This window comes from Myotis nattereri, assembly GCF_964212035.1.
Source record: "Myotis nattereri genome assembly, chromosome: Y".
In the NCBI taxonomy this organism is placed as follows: Eukaryota; Metazoa; Chordata; class Mammalia; order Chiroptera; family Vespertilionidae; genus Myotis; species Myotis nattereri.
Window position 1 is genome coordinate 41,108,060 of NC_138094.1, and position 22,235 is coordinate 41,130,294.

The 22,235-nt window shown below is 41.2% G+C and overlaps 1 protein-coding gene across 1 annotated transcript in view; it reads right to left on the reverse strand.

The window, feature by feature from the left end:
* Positions 1-22,235, reverse strand: part of LOC308512203 (ubiquitin carboxyl-terminal hydrolase 9X-like) — a 254,107-nt gene that overhangs the window by 59,007 nt on the left and 172,865 nt on the right. Inside the window, exons 25-26 of the mRNA XM_081082000.1 lie at positions 20,515-20,640; positions 19,442-19,611 (exon numbers count right to left, since the gene is read on the reverse strand). Coding sequence (XP_080938126.1) covers positions 19,442-19,611; positions 20,515-20,640 — 296 coding nt within the window. The remainder of the gene's footprint in view (positions 1-19,441; positions 19,612-20,514; positions 20,641-22,235) is intronic.

Below are 22,235 nucleotides of genomic sequence, written 5' to 3' on the forward strand. Positions count from 1 at the left end.
GTTTCAGGATGGCCACATTCCCTTCAGGGTTGGGGGGGTCCTGCTGGGATGCCTGGCCAGGCTGGGTGAGGGGCTGATGGCAGTCTGCAGGCTGGCCAAGACCCCCAGTGGGGACCCTCACCCCATGGAGATTTGGCAATCCTGGGTGAGTGGCTGATGGCTGTTTTCGGTCTGGCCACAGTCCCTTCAGCATGGGGGGTCCTGCTGGGGTGCTTGGCCAGTCTTGGTGAGGGCCTGAGGGCCATTTTGAGGCTGGCTAAGCCCTCCAGCGGGGACCCTCACCCCATGAGGGTGTGGCCAGCCTGAGTGAGGGGCTGATGGCTGTTTTCAGGATGGCCACAACCACCAGAAACCCAAGCTCCCAGTAGAGGCTGGCTGGAAGCAGGTATCTGGGATTTATTTGACTTCTATAATCAAAACTTTGTTGCCATGAGCAGAGACCTCAGCTGGCTCAGGGCTGGTGGGAGCTTGGCTTCCTCCATCGCCCGGGCAACCAAGCCTCCTGCTTGCTCCAGCTCCGTGGCTGCTGGCCACCATCTTGGTTGGGTTAATTTGCATATAGTCGCTCTGATTGGCCAGTGGGCATGGCTTAGGGCATAGTGAAGGTATGGTCAATTAGCATCTTTGTCTTTTATTAGTGTAGACTAGAGGCCCGGTGCTCAAAAATTTGTGCACTCAGGGGGGATGGGTCCCTCAGCCTGGCCTGTGCTCATTCACAGTACAGGACTCCTTGGGGGGTGTCCACCTGTCAACTTAAACCCACTCCCTGGGGATCAGGCCTAAGCTTGCAGTCAGACATTCTCTGGCAGCCAGGGAGCCCTCAGGGGATGTCCAACTAAAGGCTTAAGCCCCCAATCGATCGGGTCTAAACCATTAGTTGGACATTCTTAGTGCTGCCCCTGAGGTGGGAGAGGCTCCTGCCACCACCACTGCGCTGGCCAGCCATGAGTCATCTTCTGAGTGGCACTCCCCATATGGAAGTGCACTGACCACCAGAGGGCAGCTCCTGCATTGAGCATCTCCCCCCTGGTGGCCAGTGCGCATCATAGCAACCGGTCATTCTGCCTTTCAGTGAATGTGCATATTAGACTTTTATTATTATTATACAGGATGTCCCTATTTGCCCCCTTTTGCCCCCTCTATACAGCTCTTGCCCCTCACTTCTCTCTGGCCATCACTATACTGTTGCCTGTGTCCATGGGTTGTGCATATATTTTCTTTGGCTAATCCCTTCTTTAAATTCACTTCTTTAAATTTTTATTTTCAGATAAGTGCTTATAACTGCATGATTATATATTTTCTATTATATCATTTAGAATTAAGATTTTTTAATTGAACCCTTGTAAACTTTAGCACAATTTAATAAATTATGCTAGAAGCAATTAGATTTTTCATGTAATACAGATACATTTCAATTAATATTTTATTAATTTTTAATTTTTTAATATTTTAACTTGAAATAATCTCATATGTGTGAAAACACTACAGCATATTATATGTACCCTACACCCAATTTCTTAGGTGTTAATAATTTAAACATAACCATTATACAACTAATAAAATTTGGAATATATTTTTCTTATAATCTCTTTAATGTTACTTAATTGATTTACTTTGTTAATCTTCACCCAAGGATATTTTTCCATTGAATTTTAGAGAGAGTGAAGGGAAAGGAAGAGACACACTGATTGGCTGCTTCCTGCACATGCTTTGATAGGGATTGGAGATCAAGCCAGCAACTGAAGTACATGCCCTTGACTGGAATTGAACCTGGGACCCTTCAGTCCACGGGCTAATGCTCTATCCACTGAACAAAACAGGCTGCAGCTTAATTCATTTATTTTTAATTTATATGTGTCTTTATATTTAAAGTGGGTTTTGTTTTTGATTCATGTTCATAATCTGTCTTTTAATTGGTGCATTTATGCCACTGACGTTCAGAGTGCTTACTGATAGAGTTACTACCATATCAGGCGGCTTCTGGGGTGGGGCTGCCTTGCCACACGGGACCCGCCGATGAGGTCCTGGGCGGCAAGGCGGGGCCGGGCCTGCCCTGGATGGTGGTGGGCTGGTAGCTTGTGCTGTCCCGCCCTGCCTGCAGTATGCAAATTAGCTGCCATCTTTGCTGGTGGTTAATTTGCATATTGCGCTGATTAGCCAATGGGAGGCGTAGCGAAGGTACGGTCAATTACCATGTTTTTCTATTATTAGATAGGACTAGAGGCCCGATGCATGAAATTCTTGCAAGGGCCTTGGCCCTGGCCCCCGGCACAGCCAGGGTCTATACTGTGACCTCCACCTGCCACCGTCACTACTTGGGGTGGAGGAGCCTCTGCTGCCTCTGCCTCAGACCCTGCCCACTGCAGCTTTGTCTGGAAGGAAGGACATCCAGTCTAAATAGCATATTACACTTTTATTATCACAGATTATTATTATTATAGAATTTAGTGGTTCTCAAAATATAGTTCTGAAAACCAGCATTACCTGGGAATGTGGGAGCTTTTTAGAAATACAAGTTCTTGGCCCCATTCTATGCTTACTGATTAAGGAGGTCAGGGAGAGAGGTCCAGCAATCTATATTTAAATAAGCAAACCCAATAATTTTTATATATACCAAGATTTGAAGACCAAGTATTATAGTGAATAATATCTATTTGAGAAGTTTTGGAAAAATCAGTCTCTAATCTTAATAACAGAAACTTCATCTGATTATATTTATCTATATCTTTTAAAAATGTAGTATAATGGCCCTAACTGGTTTGGCTCAGTGGATACAGCGTGAGCCTGCGGACTCAAGGGTCCCAGGTTCGATTCCAGTCCAGGGCATGTACCTTGGTTGCGGGCACATCCCCAATAGGGAGCGTGCAGGAGGCAGCTGATCGATGTTTCTCTCTCATCGATGTTTCTAACTCTCTATCCCTCTACCTTCCTCTCTGTAAAAAAATCAATAAAATATATTTTAAAAAAATGTAGTATAATGTATTGATTTCTCTAGATTACCTGGAATTGAACCTTGAACAATACAGCTTTGAAATGCACAGGTATACTTACCAGTATATGCAGATATTTTCCAATACATATTCACAGAATTGTAAATGTATTTACATAACATTTTATTTTCTGTAGTTTATTGTGAGAATACAGTATATAATACATGGTCAGGCAAAAGTATATTCACAGTTGTTCTGATTGAAAATAAAACATTAATAAGTTATACAAGAATAAAGTACAAATCTACTTTTGCCTGTATATATACCTGAGAAATGATGTATTAATTGACTTTAAATTATTATTTTTTAAATATTTTTTAAATGAGTTCAGAGAGGAAGGGAGAGACAGAAATATCAATGATGAGAGAGAATCATCTATCAGCTGCCTCCTGCATGCACCCTACTGGGGATTGAGCCCGCAACCCAGACATGTGACCCAGGACCCTTCAATCTGCAGGCTGATGCTCTATCCACTGAGCCAAATCAACCAGGGATAAATCATTTTTAAGGTAACATCCAATATCGATAGGTGTAATCTCCAAAATTTATAGGGAAATCATACAACTTAATAAAAAGAAGATAAACAATTCAATCAAAAAATGGGCAAAAGACCTAAATGGACACTTTTCAAAAGAGGACATACAGAAGGCCAAGAGACATATGAAAACATTCTCAAAGTCACTAATCATCTGAGAGATGCGAATCAAAACAACTAGGTACCACCTCACACCTGTCAGAATGGCTATCATCAACAAATCAATGAACGACAAGTGCTGGTGAGGATGCGAAAAAAAAAAAGAACCCTCCTTCACTGCTGGTGGGGATGCAGACTGGTGCAGCCACTATTGAAAACAGTATGGGGTTTCCTCAAAAAATTAAAAATGGAACTTCCATTTGACCCAGTAATTTCACTTCTAGGAATATATCCCAAGAAATCCGAAACCCCAATCAGAAAGGATATATTCACCACATAGGTTCACAGCAGCACAATTTACATTAGCTATATTTGGAAACAGCCTAAGTGCCCATCCACAGATGAGTGGATTAAAAAACTGTGATACATCTACAAAATGGAAAAGCATGCTGCTATAAAAAAGAAAAAACTCATCATTTGCAATAGCAGGGATGGACCTGGAGAACATTATGCTAAGTGAAATTAGCCAGTCACAGAAAGATAAGTATCACATGATCTCACTCATTTGTGAGATATAATGAACAACATACCAATAAACGGATGAACTAAAATAGATCCAGAGATACATAAGCATCAAACAGATTGTCAAACCTCAGAGGGAAGGCAGGGGAGGGTAAGAGATCAACTTAAGGACTTGTATGCATGCAAATAAACATAACCAATGGACACAGACAGTAGGGGGGTGAGGTCATGTGTTGGAGGGTGGGAGTGACTGGGGAGAGGTCAATGGGGGAAAAGGAGACATATATAATACTTTAAACATTAAAGGATTTAAATTAAAAAATTATTACTAAGGTCTATGATCAACAATAGGATATTAGTAATTAACTTTTGGGGGGAGTCAAAAATTATACACAGAGTTTTTGAAGTCCTCACCCCAGAATATGTTTAATGATTTTTAGAGAGGAAAGGAGAGAAAGAGAGAAAGAGAGAAAGAGAGAGAGAGAGAGAGAGAGAGAGAGAGAGAGAGAGAGAGAGAGAGAGAGAAGAAAGAAAGGGAGGGAGGGAGGGAGGGAGGGAAGAAATTCAGAAAGAGAGAAACAACAATGTAAGAGAAAAACATTGACTGCTTCCTGCCTGTAGGTGCCCTGACTGGGGATTGAACCAGTGACCTTCTGGTGTAAGTGATGACACTTCAAACAACTGAGCAACCAGCCAGGGCCTATTCACAGATTTTTGACTGTGGGAGGGGGAAAAGATTACATAGCACTCCTAACTCCCAGACTGGTCAAGGTCAACTGCAATTAATTTATTGCTATGACACTGGATCATTTCAATATAAGATGTGCTCAGTAACTGGTAAACACAAGTTGTACACAATCTAGGGGTCTGTATCTCCTATTAAAAAACGAGAAATGAGCCCTAGCTGGTTTGGCTCAGTGGACAGTGTGAAAGCCTGAGGACTGAAGGGTCCTGGGTTCAATTTGGGTCAAGGGCACATGCACGAATTGTGGGCATGATCCCCAGTAGGGGATGTGCAGGAGGTTGCCGATCCATGATTCTCTCTCAACACTGATGTTTCTATCTCTCTCTCCCCCTTCCCTCCTCTCTGAAATCAATAAAGATATATTTTTTTAGAAAAAGAGAGAAATGAAAAGTTCTCACAAATTTGGGGAAAAAACAGAGTTCTGTAATCATGATAAAATAAAGCCAGCAACATCATGTTAAAATTTGTAAAGGACAGCTGTCTCAGTGAAAAGCTTTTGAAAACAACCCAAACAATGCTACCCCTTTTTTGCAAAATCAATTAATCAGGAACAGACTTCAAAAAACACACTAACAATAAGCAGTTATACCTGAATAACCTGAATCTGTATATAATTTCAATTGACTTGTGCAAATCTTCTAAGGCAATGCCTGCTCAACTAATGTTTCTATTTCAGATACTGAACATCAACCTCACTAATGCTTGTCAAAAGCAAGCTCTTTCAGGCTTTGTTGAGAGAGCCTCCAGTACCAAGAATAGAGAGCCAAAGACATATTAGGTGCTAAAAAATGCCTGAGTACGACATTATGGTTCCATTTTTGTGTGAATAAATACCATGTTTCTGTTCATTTGCTAGCTGCTAAACCTTTAAAACAAATTTGTAATTCAAATATAAAGAATTTTAAGTTTTTGCATTAAGCCTGTTCCCCCCTTTTTTTAATAGGAAAGGTGGAAACTTATTGAAGAACAAGTACAGATCCCACCATGAAAAAGAATACCACAGCACAGACTCCCAAGTGGGGAAGGGGAAAGAGTCCCTCGTTAAGCCCACTTTTGGCTTCATCATAACTTTTCCTCCTTTAATTTTATTCCAATATCCTCAATGCTGTATTTTCATTTTCTTATTGTCTTGCATTAATTTTCTTGTGTATATACTTTTTTATCCTTTTGAAACAAAACAAAGAATAAGTATAGCAAACCCATCATAGATAGTTTATAACTTTCAAATATTTCCTCAAATGGTAGAAATTATTTGGTTGTTAATCTTACTAAACTCAGAGCAAAATTCTGTCAACTTTACTTATAAAAAATTTCATTAGGAAATGTGAGTATAGGATAAATTTTATACCAGGAGAAACAAAATTAAAGTTACCAGTATGTAAAATGTGATATAATAAATATAAATGGCTTCTATTCAAAGTTTGATTAGTTATTCAAAAGCCAAAAATCCAGTTCTCCTGCTTCTGTCCCTTCATCATCCTAGAAATGGAAGCTGACTGAGGTCTAATTCAATTTTATTAATATTCCACAAAAATACAAACAAGTAACAAAGGAGGAACAGAAGAAATAACGAGGCAAGATAGTAAGATGCTAGGAAAATTCAGTCTCAGGAAGCATCAGTGACTGGGCTGGGGGTGGGCCATCTATCCTTGGAACATGACTAGTACTTACCACTCACAGGAGAGCTAATGGAAACTATTTCCAATTTCCAGCAGATCCCACTGCACTGCATACGAAGATCCCTCACCAGTTGAGGACAGAGAAATATTCTGAGACACTCTCAGAAGAGTAGCTCTGGGACAGGAAAACACATCTACCATTTTCACTGATATCTGAAAGGCACCTCCTGCCCATGGGAGACCCAGAGGCCTTTTTCCTGCCAAAAGATTTTTTAGGAACAACCTTTTCAGAAGTAAAGACTGACAGCTGGCAGCAGGAGAAATCAGGGGGAGGCAGAGCCCTGGAATCTAGAGAAGCTTGCTGACCCCTCCCTGGGCCCTAGAGTAAGTTTGAACTCTCCTGCACACAGCTAGGCCTTGTGGAGACAGACACAAACTGAATTGCTTTAAGTTTTTCCCAGGTTGCTGAGAACCAACCGTGCGTAGCTTATGACAGTGGCTAGCACCTACTAGGTGCACCGGATAATAATGCGGAGTTTTTTTAATAGATGGAGTTATACATATGTTGATATATATGAAATTTCACATGTATGCTATTTTGTTGTATTGACAGCAAGCTTCAAAATTTCATATGCCAAATTTTCTAAAGGTGTTAATATCATAGATATTTTTACGCTTAAAAGTGTCGAATTTCGTGCTAAAAAAAGAGCATTTGTTGTGCTCGCTTTGGCAGCACATATACTAAAAAAGAGCATTTGCGGAAGTTTTAATTCATTATTTTATTTTGAAGAAAAGTGCTGCTGAAAGTTATTGTATACTTTGGGGAGCTTATGGTGAACATGTTCCATCTCAAGATAATTGTGAATGCTGGTTTAAACACTTTAAAAGTGATGATTTTGATGTGAAAGACAAAGAATGTCCAGGTCAACCGAAAAAGTTTGAAGACCAACAGTTACAAGCGTTATTGGATGAAGATGTGTGTCAAACTCAAAAACAATTTGCAGAAAGATTAAATGTTGCTCGGCAAATAACTTCCAATCATTTACAAGCAATGGGAAAGATTTTAAAAGAAGGAAAATGGGTGCCACATCAACTGAATGAAAGACAAATGGAAAACCGAAAAGTCATCAGTATAATGTTGCTTCAACATCATGAAACAAAGTGTTTTTTTGCATCGAATTGTGACTAGTGATGAAAAGTGGATTTATTTTGAGAATTCTAAACACACAAAATCATGGGTTGATCCAAGTCAACCGTCAACCATCAACATCGACTGCAAGACCAAATTACTTCGGAAAGAAGACAATACTATGTATTTGGTGGGATCAGGAAGGTGTGGTGTATTATGAGCTTCTAAACCAGGTGCTACAGACAACAAATAATCAATTTGAACCATGCTTTGATTGTGAAATGACCAGAATGGTCCAGAAGACTTGGCAAAGTAATTTTGCTTCATGATGACGCAACATCACAACTTCAAACCAGTTAAAAGCACGTTAAAAGATCTTGCCTGGGAAGTATTAACCCACCCACTGTATTCACTAGACTTTGCTCCTTCAGATTACCACTAGTTCTGATCGATGGTACATGCACTTTCTAAGCAGCACTTCAAAACATGAAGAAGTGGAAAATTGAGTCTCTGAATGGTTTGCCTCAGAACAAGAAAAGTTCTATTGGGACAGTATCCAGCAATTACTTGAAAGTTGGGGAAATGTGTAGCTAGAGATGGACTACAATTACTTTGAATAAAGCACTTTTGATTTTTCTCTTGAAATTATGATGTTTTCTCTGAGTACACAATCTACATTACTAATCGGTACACCTAGTACAGTGATGGCGAACCTTTTGAGCTCGGTGTGTCAGCATTTTGAAAAACCCTAACTTAACTCTAGTGCCGTGTCACATATAGAAATCTTTTGATATCTGCAACCATAGTAACATAAAGACTTGTATTTTTCATATTTATTTTATATATTTAAATGCCATTTAACAGAAACCAAGATGGCGGCATACGTAAACACCGGAGTTTGCTGCCTCGAACAACCACTTCAAAAATACAACTAAAAGACAGAATGGACATCATCCAGAACCACAGGAAGGCTGGCTGAGTGGAAGTTCTACAACTAGAAGAAAAGAGAAAAGCATACCAAGACTCGGAGGAGGCGCAGTGTGGAAGTAAAATACTAAGGTGCAGAGGTGCATGTGGAGTGGGCTGGCGGCTGAGGGTGCGGTTGTCGTTTTCAATTGGGAGGGAGTCTCAGGCTCTGAGCTCCAGTTCCGGGCGAGTCTCTGGGGACCCAGACTCATAAGGAAGAAGCGGGACTGTCCGGCATCGGTTGGAACTCGAGGGCAGCTTTCTCTCCGAGGGGCTTGCAGAGATTACCGGGATACTGAGAAGCAGAGCCTCTGAGGGCTGGATTGAGAGCAGCCATAACTGCTAGCCCCGCCCTGTTGATCCCTTGAGACCCGCCCCACCCAAGCCCTGCAGGGAGGCTTTTGCTGGATAGCCTCAAGCAAAGGCTAGATTAGCACCTCCCTAGAGATCCAGGAGCCAGGAAAACCAGAGGTCAGAGTGGGACCATCCAGTTTGCAGCTCCGTGGTACCATAAAAGACACACTCAGGGTGCAGACTCAGTGAGCACCAAAGCCCCATCGAAGCAAGTCTTGCCCCAGAGAGGTGTCTCCAGCACAGAAGTTCACCCACTGAAGACACAGCTGATTCTCACAGCCAATTGGCCTGGAGGTCAATTCCTCACAGTGATAACTAAAACAATCAAGGCTTAATTACAACAAGACTGTGCACAAAGCCCACAAGGGGGTGCACCAAGAGTGTCCTCCTCAGATAATTGGGGAGGCTGAACCACTGGGCCCTAGAGGACACTCAGCACAGAAAACCACTTTATCAACAGGGAAGCATAAAAAATGCGGAATCAAAAAAAAGGACACAAATGACAGAAATGGAGGAAAGCAAACTACTGGATATAGAGTTCAAAACCACACTTTAAAGGTTTTTCAAAAATTTTCTAGAAACTGCCGATAAACTTAATAAGATCTACAAGAAATCTAATGAGACCCTCGATGTTGTGATAAAGAACCAACTAGAAATTAAGCATATACTGACTGAAATAAAGAATATTATACAGACTCCCAACAGCAGACCAGAGGGTCGCAAGAATCAAGTCAAAGATTTGAAATACGAAGAAGCAAAAATACCCAACCAGAAAAGCAAAATGAAAAAAGAATCCAAAAATACGAAGATAGTGTAAGGAGCCTCTGGGACAGCTTCAAGCGTACATCCGAATTATACGGGTGCCAGAAGAAGAGAGAGAGCAAGATATTGAAAACCTATTTGAAGAAATAATGACAGAAAACTTCCCCCACCTGGTGAAAGAAATAGACTTCCAAGTGCAGGAAGCGCAGAGAACCCCAAACAAAAGGAATCCAAAGAGGACCACACCAACACACATCATAATTAAAATGCCAAGAGCAAAAGACAGAGAGAATCTTAAAAGCAGCAAGAGAAAGTCAGTTACCTACAAGGGAGTACCCATACGACTGTCAGCTGATTTCTCAACAGAAACTTTGCAGGCCAGAAGGGAGTGGCAAGAATATTCAAAGTGATGAGTGCCAAGAACCTACAACCAAGACTACTTTATCCAGCAAAGCTATCATTCAGAATTGAAGGTCAGATAAAGAGCTTCACAGAAGAAAAAGCTAAAGGAGTTCACCACCATCAAACCAGTATTATATGAAATGCTGAAAGGTATCCTTTAAGAAGAGAAAGAAGAAGAAAAAGGTAAAGATACAAATTATGAACAACAAATACACATCTATCAACAAGTGAATCTGAAAATCAAGTGAATAATCTGATGAACAGAATTAACTCGTGATTATAATAGAATCAGGGGCATTGAAAGGGAGTGGACTGGCTATTCTTGTGGGGGAAAGGGGTGATGGGGATGCGGGAAGAGACTGGACAAAAATCGTGCACCTATGGATGAGGACAGTGGATGGGGAGTGAGGGAGGAGGGTGGGTTGGGAACTGGGTGGAGGGGAGTTATGGGGGTGAAAAAGAGGAACAAATGTAATAATCTGAACAATAAAGATTTAATTAATAAATAAAAAAAACTATAAAAATTTTTTTCTCTAAAATAAATAAATAAATAAATGCCATTTAACAAAGAAAAATCAACCAAAAAAATGAGTTCGCGTGTCACCTCTGACACATGTGTCATAGGTTTGCCATCGCTGACTTAGTAAGTACCACCTGAGAGGCCCAAAAATAGCAGATGAAAGAATCAGCCTGTTTTTATCAGGAGAGCATGATACAAAGGAAACTTCCAGGATGCATTAAACTGCGCTGAGATGAATGCCACTTAACTTTTTCCTCCTGCCCACCCCTCTCTCTCCTTCCTTCCCTTCCTTCTCTGTTTCTTTCTTTCTTTTGTATTATCTTCATTTTTACTGTACTATTTTTGTTTCTTTTTCTTTCGCCTATTTTCCTCATTCTTTTTCTTACTCTTTTTACTTCTCCTGCTTACTTTTTCCCTTTTTTCCTTTTCATAATTTTCTTTTCTTTTATACAATTTTACCTTTCCTATTCTTCATTCTTATGTTTTTATTTTCATTATATCCATTCATATTCTGATTTCTTCCCCCTTGTTTTCTTTACTCTTTCCTCATTCTCTTTTATTTTGTAGCTGTTTTATTCTTGTTGTAGGGGTCTTTTGTATGTTTTTGTTTTGTTTTCTTCTGTCAGCAACTGCATAACAACTTGCTTAACATGGTCAACGGAAAGCCTCACAGTCAGACAGCCTGAGAGGAGATCCAACTAACAAAGGGGACAACAACAATCATGACCTAATTACGACAAGAAAGCCCAAATAACTTACACAAAGGACATTCCTAGAGCACCCAGCTCATAAGATCAAAGAGACTCCAACTGCCCTACTGGATCCCGCAGAACACTTATTATCTAAGGCCACACCGTGAACACTGAGATATAACAGGTCTATCTAATACACAGAAAAAAAAAAAAATACACAGCAAAAATGGGCAAAGAAACAACCCCCAAGTGAATGAAAAGGAGGAAACTCCAGAAAAAAGAGCTAACAAAAAAGGAAGAAAGCAATTTTTCATATCTAGAGTTCAAAGTACTGGTCATAAGAGATGCTCAAAGAACTCAGAATTACAAGAGACTTAGTGTGAACTACAACAAGAAACAAGACATAGAAAACAGTTGGAAAAGAAGAACATATTTGACACCAAGAATATACTAGGCTTGGTAAGCGGTTCTCAACCTGTGGGTCGCGACCCCTTTGGGGGTCGAACAACCCTTTCACAGGGATCACCTAAATACATCCTGCATGTCAGATATTTACATTACGATTCATAACAGTAGCAAAATTACAGTTATGAAGTAGCAACAAAAATAATTTATGGGTGGGGGTCACCACAACATGAGGAACTGTATTACAGGGTCACGGCATTAGGAAGGTTGAGAACCTCTGGTTTACAGAGTCAGTCAGCCTATGCAGTGGAGGGTTGTGAGTTCAATTCTCGTTCAAGGGCACGTACTTGGGCTGCAGGTTTGATTCCTAGCCACCGTGGGGGCACATGTGGGAGGCAACCAATAGCTGCATCCCTCTCACATCCATATTTTTCTCTCTTTGACACTCGAACCTCCCTTCACTTTTTCTTAAAGAAAAAAAACACAAAAATATGCCAAAAACAATCAAAGGAAAAAATACCTCTGGGTGAAGAGTAACAAAAAAAGTATACACTGGAAAGAACCAAAAGTTGACTGAATAAGGCAGAAGATCGAAGCAGTGATTTGGAAGACAAGGTAGAGAAAACCCCATCCAATTAGAGCAGGAAAAAGAAAAAACAATTGAAAAGCAGGAGGACAGGCCTAGCTGGTTTGCCTTAGTGGATAGAGCATGGGCCTGTGCACCTAGGAGTTGGGAATTCAATTCCCAGTCAAAGGCATGCACTTGGGTTGCAGGTTCGATTCCAGGGCCTGGTAAGGGCAAGTGCAGGAGGCAACCAATCTATGTCTCTCTTTCACATCAATGTTTCCCTCCCTCCCACACACTGTCTCAAAAACCAATGGAAAAAACACAACTAAAAAGCAGGAGGATAGTTTAAGGGAACTCTAGGACAACATGAAAGGTTACAACATCAGCATAATAGATGTACCAGAAAAAGAAGAAAATGAGCAAGGAATAGAGAACCTGTTTTAAGAAATAATGGCTGATGCCCTAACCGGTTTGGCTCAGTGGACAGAGCATCGGCCTGCGGACTCAAGGGTCCCAGGTTCGATTCCGGTGAAGGGCATGTACCTTGGTTGCGGGCACATCCCCAGTAGGGAGTGTGCAGGAGGCAGCTGATCGATGTTTCTCCCTCACTGATGTTTCTAACTCTCTATTCCTCTCCCTTCCTTCTGCAAAAAATCAATAAAACATATTTAAAAAAAAAGAAACAATGGCTGAAAATTTTCCTAACCTAGTGAAGAAAAATGCTACCTAAGTTAAGGAAGCATAGAGATCCTTGATTGGATGTACTTAAAGTGCATACTCTAAGACACATCATAACTAAAATGACAACCCTGGCCCGAGTGCTGTAGTGGTTACGCACCAGTCTGTGTACAGAAGGACCGCAGATGCAATTCTGGTCAAGAGCACATACTTGGGTTCCAGATTTGATCTCAGGCTCCCTTCAGGGAGTGTGCAGGAGGCAACCAATCAATGTGCCTCTCTCAAATTGATGTTTCTTTTTCTCTTTCTCTCTTTTTATCTTCCTCATCCTCTCCCTTTTACTCTCTCTGAAAATCAATGAAAAAAATATTCTCAGGTGAGAATTAGAAGAAAACACACATAAACTTTAAAGACATAGAAGAAGCAACGTGGCTCAATGGCTAGTGTTGACCTATGAACCTGGAGGTCATGGTTCAATTCCCAGTCATGGCACATGCCAAGTTTGGGCTTGATCCCCAGTGGTGGGCAGTAGGAAGTGGCCCATTAGTGATTCTCTCTCATCACTGATGTTTCTGTTTCTCTCCCTCTCCCCTTCTCTCTAAAGTCCATGTTAAAAAATATGTATATGTATCTACACTAAAAACAGACAAATATGTAAATTGATCATACCTCTGCAACACCCCACAGCCAATCAGGAGGGAACATGCAAATTAGCGGGACAAAAATGGCAGTGGCCACAGAGCCAGTAGGAGTGGGTGGGAGGCTTGGGTCAGCCCGGAGATGGAGGAAGCCAAGCTTCCCGCCCGCTGGACTGGCTGCCGAAGAAGGGGCTTATGGGCGGCAGCCACGGAGCAAGCCAGAGCGAATGAAAGGCTTGGGTCTCCCTGGGCAATGCCAGGGGTGACCGAAGCTTCCTGCCCGTGCTGGCCAGCTGCTAAAGGAGGAACCTGTGGGCAGCGGCCACAGCCGATCTGAGCGTGTGGGAGGCTTGGGTCGCCCTGGCCGGCCGCCGAGGAAGGGGCCTGCAAATGGAACTCAGACTCTCACCCAGGCTGGCCATGCCACCACTGGGGTGAGGGTCCCCGCTGGGGGGCATGGCCAGCCTGAAAACTGCCTTCAGCCCCTCACCTAGGCTGGCCATGTGCCCCCAGCGGGGACCCCCACCCCAATAGGGGCATGGCCGGCCTGCAAACCACCACAGGCCACTCGCTCAGGCTACCCTGCCCCCCAAGGGAACCCCCACCCTGATCCTGGACACCCTTCAGGGCAAATCAACCAGCCACCACCCATGCACCAGGCCCCTACCTATACTAATAAAAGGGTTATATGCTAATTAGACTGGGAGACCTTCCAGGAACCTTCTGGACGTTCTTCTGGACAAAGCCATGGAGGCGGGGCCCAGGTATAGGTGGTTAGGGACCAAGAAGGGAGGGCAGTTGTGGGTGATCAGGCCAGGATGGGACAGAAGTTGTGGGTGATCAGGCTGGTGGCGGGGAGGAGGGGGTGAGGGGCAAGGGGGTGGTCAGATTGGTGGTGAGGGGGCAGTTGGTAGTGAGCAGGCTGGCAGGGGGGGGTCAGCTGGTGGTGAGCAGGCCATCAGTGGGGGTAAGTTGGGGAAGATCAGGCCAGCACGGGGTGGGGGGCAGTTGGGGGCGAGCAGGCCGGCAGGCAGAGTGGTGAGGGGCATTCAGGCAGGTAGGCAAGCAGGTGAGTTTAGACCCGGTTTAGGCCTGATCTCACAGGGGTCCCAGATTGGAGAGGGTGCAGCCTGGGCTGAGGGACATCCTCCCCAACCGGTGCACGAATTTTATGTGCCAGACCACTAGTCCTATCTAATAAAAGAGAAACACGGTAATTGGCGTACGACCCCTACCCTTCCCATTGGCTAATCAGGGCGATATGCAAATTAACTGCCAGCCAAGATGGTGGCCGACAGCCAGGCAGCTTGAAACTAACATGAGGCTTGCTTGCTTCAGTGACGGAGGACTCCGACTTTCCCCGCCTGCCTTGCCAGCCTCTGAGCTGGCAGTTTAAGAAACATTGTAACAAATATAGAAGCTAAACAAAACCCCAGAAACCTGCTTTCAGCGAGCCGGGATCTCAGAGCTGGAGTTATACATTGTTTCGATTATAGAACCTAAACAAACCAGGTACCTGCTTTCAGCAGCGGAGGCCTAAGAGCTGGAGCCTCAGAGCTAAAGTTGGCCCAGAATAAAAAAAAAAGAAAAAAAGGAGCGGTTGGGAGCTTCAGTCACCCGCCCGCCTGAAAACAGCCCTCAGCCCCTCACCCAGACTGGCCAGGCACCCCAGTGGGGACCCCCACCCTGAAGGGGGTGTGACCAGCTGCAAACAGCCATCATCCCCTCACCCAGGCTGGCCAGGCACCCAAGTGGGACCCCCACCCTGATCCAGGACACCCTTCAGGACAAACCAGCCAGCCCCACCCATGCACCAGGCCTCTATCCTATATAGTAAAAGGGTAATATGCCTCCCAGCACCAGGATCAGCGGAGCCGCGAGGCCTTCCGGCACCGGGATCAGCGTGACAAGGGGCAGTGCCCAAACCCCCTGATTGCCCTGAGGCACTGTGTGTGACAGGGGGCGGGGCCACAACCTCCCTATCCGCCCTGCTCTGTTCGTGACAGGGGAAGGCACCCAAACCTCCTCATCAGCCCTGCTCTGTGCCTGATACGGGGGAGTTCCCCAACCCCAATTGTCCCTGCGGCACTGTGTGTGACAGGCTGCGGCACCCCAACCCCCCTGATTGGCCCTGCTCTGTGTGTGACAGGGTGCGGCGCCCCAACCCCTCCCTCCCCCACGGGCCCTGCTCTGTGTATGACAGGGTAGAGCCATAACCTCCCCATCGGCCCTGCCCTGAGTGTGAGAGTGGCAGCACCCCAACCCCCTGATCGGCCCTGCTCTGTGCGTGACAGGGGGTGGCGCCTCAACCTCCCCATCGTCCCTGCCTTGAGTGTGACAGGGGGAGGTGCCCCAACCCCCAAATCAGCCCTACCCTGAGCGTGACTGAGGGAGGCATCGCAACCTCCCGATCCGCCCTGCTCTGTGCATGACAGGGGGCGGCGCCCCAACTCCCCAATCAGCCCTGCTCTGAGCCTACCAGGGGCTGCAACTAGGGATTGGGCCTGCCCTCTGCCACCCAGGAGCAGGCCTAAGCCAGCAGGTCGTTATCTCCCGAGGGGTCCCAGACTGCGAGAGGGCACAGGCCGGGCTGAGGGGGCCCCCTCCCCCTCCGAGTGCACAAATTTTTGTGCACTGGGCCTCTAGTATGTATATAAAATGCTAAGACAGATACAATCTACAAAACAGATTTCTTTTATATTCAGTCAAAACACTAGTAGAACAAAATATAACCCTTCATTAATTTAAAAGAGCACGTCTTAGGCCTGGTTGGTTGGGATCATTCTCCTTTATACCATAAGGTGACTGGTTCAATTCCAGTTAGTGCACATACCTGGGTTGAGGGTTCAATCACTATACATGGTCTGTATGAGAGGCAACTGATTGAGGTTTCTTGCTCTACTATTCCCTCTCTCTAAAATCAATAAGAAACATATCTTCAGGTGAGGACCCGCCCTCCCCCCAAAAAAGAGTAAATCCTAGAGAAGGGATAAATCAAATATTCACAGCTACATTACAATAGTCAAATATAAAGTTCTGACACAGTGACAATCACAAAACATACAAAGAAATAGAACAGTATGGCCAAACAAAGAAAGATTTAAAAAGGCTTAAGAAATTAGTGACACATACATACACAAAAAAAGAGTGACATCCGAAAGAGAACCAATATTTAAAATATTAAAATCTCAGGAGAAAAGACAGACAGAGAGACAGTGAATTAATAACAAAAACAAAACAAAATGAGCTGTTAATTTAATTATAAACCAACCTTGGTTAAAAGCATTTTAAAATTAACAGGATATTAATTTTTACATTTGATATATGAACCAGAAATATTGTCTGTTAAATGAGAAGTTATAATAGGAGCAAAAAGAATAAAATACTTAGAAATAAATAAACCTAAGAAGTTGCAAAAGTGTTGAAAGAACTAAAACATCTAAATTTAAAAAAACCCACTTGTGCCCAGGTACTTAAAAGACTTAATATTGTTAAAATGTCAATACTACCCTAAGCAATCTATAGATTTAATCTCTTCCAACATATCCTAAAATTTACATAAACAACTCAATTTTAAGAAGGGCTTGAACAGACATTTATCCATGGAAGATTTACTATAAGCACATAAAAAGATACTCAACAGCTTTATTCACTAGGAAATTAAACTCAAAACCATGATATAACCACTTGATACTCATTAGAATAGCTATTATTTTAAAAACCAGACAATAACAAGTATGGGAGACATGGGGAAATTGAAATCTTTCTACATTATTGGTGAACTATAAAATTATGAAGTCACTGTGTAACTCAGTTTGTTGAGTCCTTATAACGTTAATAAACAGACAATTACCATGGGATTTAGTATATTCATGTCAAGGTATATACCTAAGAGAAATGAGAATGGGGACTCAAATTTCTGTGTTCATAGCAAAAATCACAATAGCACTAATTACAATAGTCCAAAGTGAAAACAGTCCAAGTTGTCCATCAACCAATAAATGCATAAATAAAAATGTGATATATACATACAATGGAATATTATCCAGCCTTCAAAAAGAGTCCTGAAACATGCTACAACACGCATGAAACTTGATAATATTATGCTAAATGAAATCCCCCAATATATACATACTCAAAACTAATCCTATATAATAAAAGCCTAATATGCTTAGTGTCTGGTCGCCCATTCAACCACTCAAAGTGTAATTTTCTAATGATATGCTAAGGCCACTCAACCCCTTGCTATAACATGCACTGACCACCAGGGGACAGACAGTTGACCAATTGCTGTGATGTGCACTGACCACCAGGGGACAGATGCTCCTACTAGTAGGTTTGCTTGCTGCTGGGGTCCGGCTGATCGGGACTGAGTGAGATGGGCTGGACATGCCCTGGAGCCATCCCGTGGTCCCTCCAAAGCTGGCCAACCTCCCAAATTCCTCCATGGACCCAATCATGTCCCAGTGGCATCCCCTGGCCTGGCTTGTGCCCTCTCACAATCCAGGAACCCTTGGGGAATGTTGGAGAGACAGTTTTGGCCCAATCCCACAGGCCAGGCTGAGGGGCCCCACTGGTGCATGAATTTGTGCACCAGGCCTCTAGTATTGTATAATTCTATATACATGCAATACTGAGAAAAGGCAAATTCATAGATACAGAATACAAAGATTAGAGGTAACCAAGGGCTAGGAGGCTTGGGAATTGAGAATTAGTGCTTAATTGACTACAAAACATTATAAATGTTCGTAAGGCCACCAAATTGTCCACTTAAAAGTTGTTAAAATATAAAACGTTTTCTTATAATGAAAATTATCCTTGGTTTTGCTTTCTATGGTTTCAGTTACCATTGTCAACCACAATCTATTAGTAATATTTTCAGAAATAAACAATTCAGTAAGTTTTAAATTTCATGCTGAGAGGCATGATAAAACGTTGCACCATGCTACTTCATGTTTGCCCAGGATTTCCACAGTGTATACACCTTACCCTTTAGTCAATTAGTAGCTGTCATAATTATCAGATCAGTTATCAAAGAGACTGACATAATTTTTATACTGTTGTAATTGTTTTATTTTGTTACCTGTTGTTGTTATTTTGTAAATTAAATGCTACCCTAAGTATCGATAATAATAAAAGTGTAATATGCTAATTAGAGTGGACGTCCTCACTTCCGAACAAAGCTGCAGTGGGCAGGGGTGAGGGAGAGGCGGCAGAGGCCCCCAGCCTTGGTGGCGGCTGTGGATGGGGTCCGGGGCCAAGGCCCTTGCACAAATTTTGTGCATCAGGACTCTAGTATATGTATAGAAATAACAGCATATGTAGGACTTAGAACTGTCAAGGGTTTAACGTATCCACTGGGTGTGGGGTGTGGGGGGGTCGTCTTAGTATATATGCTACACGAAGAAGAGAGGACTACTGTATAGAATTTACCACAATGTAAAGAAGTGTGCGTTTATACATAGGATGTGTATACATTTTTTGGGACACCCTATATGTATACTCACACACAATGCAAATTTATAAATATTTATACATACATACATATATGTGTGCGCGCGTGTGTGTTGTGTGTATATGTCCCAATACACTAAAAAAACTAATAAAAAAGATCAACATTAGCATTTTGCAGAGATTAAAAATAATCTTTGCTTTAATAAAATATGTTAAATATAAGTATTCTAACCACAGAATTCTCATGTAGAGAAGAAAAAAATTTCCTTATTTAATTTTTGAAACACATGCATATAAAAATTAATTCATATCTACTTAAAAATAAGGTCAGCTTGCATTCCAATTTTTTAAAAAATCACTTACTTGCTCGGACAGTGCAATATTAAATCAATGATAAATGTCTGCCAGTACTTTTCTTTACTAAGATTATCCAAGGCTGTTGGAATTAGAGCAAAACATAATGTCATCACTTCTAATGCTTCACAGCAAACCTGTTCATCTTCCATGTCTGGCTCATTGCTTGCATTGGTGGTCTATAAAATTAGAATAAAAATCATACAGTTTTAAAAACTCAACAAATCCTTCTAGTTAGCATTTAAAATGTATCTGTTCACTAAAGACACTTTATCTTCAGTCTCTTTACCAGCAGCTTTTGATACCCTTTAAGAGGATTAAATGAGCATACTCTGTAAATACTAAAAATAACACTTCCTTCATCTTCTGGGTGTAAATATTGTTATTTCTGCAAAAATCATGATTCCTTTTTAAAAAAAAATACGATTGCACTGTAGTTTGGGTCTTTAAATATCTAGTAAATTTGTATCTGCCTTCAGTCATTAAAAATTCAGTACAGATAATGTCTGAAATAAGATAATCATACAAATATTCTAAAAATCAATGGTGTACAATTACAGTTTCTAAGCGACTATCCACAACACAACAAATAAATATGATAGAAAAATCAAAGAGATAAACAAAACCTAATTTCTGCAAATAATTTGCTTACTTCAACAAAGACTAGAAGTAATACCTAATGCTGGAAAAAATCTTTCCTGTTTTTGAGTGCTCTAAAAGAATCAAGTAAAATACTTCAATGTCATGATTCCACAATTAATGTTATCAAGATTTAGAAGATAAAATATTAAATAGAAATAATTAAGGAAATTGGGAAAACCAAATTCATTACAGCACACCTATACTCAATCCAATGAGAAGTTTTAAAAAATAAGTTTTAAAAAATGACTGCCTACAGTGAGCTATTGAACTTTTATTTTCAAAACAGAAGTATATTTATTCTCACCTTAATAATTATGGGAAGTTTATTTTAAACCATTAGGTAAATGGGTCTCAAGCTTTAAAGAGGCAGATATGATGGAAATTTAGTCAGCTACATTACCATTTACATAAAAGTAATACTGTTTTGTAATAATTCTTACCATTTCATAAATTTTAATGATTTCTTCATTTGGGCTATATACTAGCTCTAATGCCCCGCATCCTGAAGCCCAGATAATTTTTTGTATAGCAATAATTACACAAGTATCAGGTATATGTCTTGAAGCCTGAAAGAAAATGAGTAATTATAAAGTGAAATAATCAGAAAAAAAGATTTCTTTTTGCAAAAGAAATAGTAGAAATAGCTGTAAATAGAGTGAAAATTCTTCACATTCTTTACAATCTAAAGTAGTTTTGGTCCCCACCTCCTTTTTTGTATCTTCTAACCAAGTCAAATATATATAGATGAAGCAAAAACCACATTTATCAGAGACAGGTTGGTGTACTTCAGATTAATGTCTAATCTAGCTCTATAATATTTCTTATAACAGTTTCATAATTGCTCTATTCCCAATGATCAAAAACTTGTAATATGCAGGATGGCTTAATGTAATTTTTAAAAATGGAATAAACTACATGAACTTCTAGCCAGGCTCACCAAGAAACAAAGAGAGGATCCAAAAAACAAAATCAGAAATAAAAGAGGTGAAATAACAACCGACAACCAGACATACAAAGGATTGTAAAAAGATACTACAAAAAACTCTACTCCAACAAACTGGATAACCTAGACAAAATGGATATGTTCCTAAAAAATACAATCTTGCAAAACTCAATAAGGAAAAATAAAAAAATCCTGAATAGACTGATAACCACCTATGAAATTGAAGCAGTAATCAAAAAACTTCCAGCAAACAAAAGCCTTGGTCCAACGGCTTTAGAGAGGAGTTCTACCAAGCATTCAAAGAAGAACTAAAACCTATCCTCCTCAGACTATTACAAAAAATTTAAGAGGAAGGAACACTTCCAAGTTCTTTTTATGAAGCCAGCATTACCCTAATCCCCAAACCAGATAAAGACACTATGAAGAAAGGCCAACATCCTTAATGAACATAGATGCTAAAATCCTCAACAAAATTCTAGCAAATCAGATCCAGCATTACATTAGAAAGATCATACACCATGACAAAGGGGGATTTTTTCCAGGAATACAAGGCTGGTACAATATCTGCAAATCAATAAATGTGTTGTATCACATAAACAAATTGAAAGATAAAAATCACATAATCGTATCAATTGATGCAGAAAAGCATTTGACAAAATCCAGCACCCTTTCTTGATAAAAATTCTCAGCAAAGTGGGAATACAGGGATCATACCTCAACATAATAAAAGCCTTATGACAAACCTACAGCCAACATCATACTCAACAGGAAAAAACTAAAACCATTTCCACTAAGAACAGGAACAAGACAAGGATGCCCGCTTTCATCACTCCTGTTCGACATAGTGCTAGCCACAGTGACCAGACAAGAAGAAGAAATAAAAGGCGTCTAAATTGGAAAAGTAAAACTGTCATTATTCATAGATGACATGCTATAGAAAACCTTAAAGATTCCATCAAAAAACTACTAGGTTTAAAAATGAATTTGGCAATATAGCAGGATACAAAATTAACATCCAAAAATCCATGGCTTTTTCATACACAAACAACAAACTCACAGAAAGAAAATCTTAAAAAAAAAAATCCCATTTACCATTGCAACAAAAAAATTAAGATACCTAGGAATATACTTAACTAAAAAGGGAAAAGACCTATAATCGGAAAACTACAGGACGGTGAAAAAAGAGATAGAGAAAGATATAAACAAATAGAAGAACAT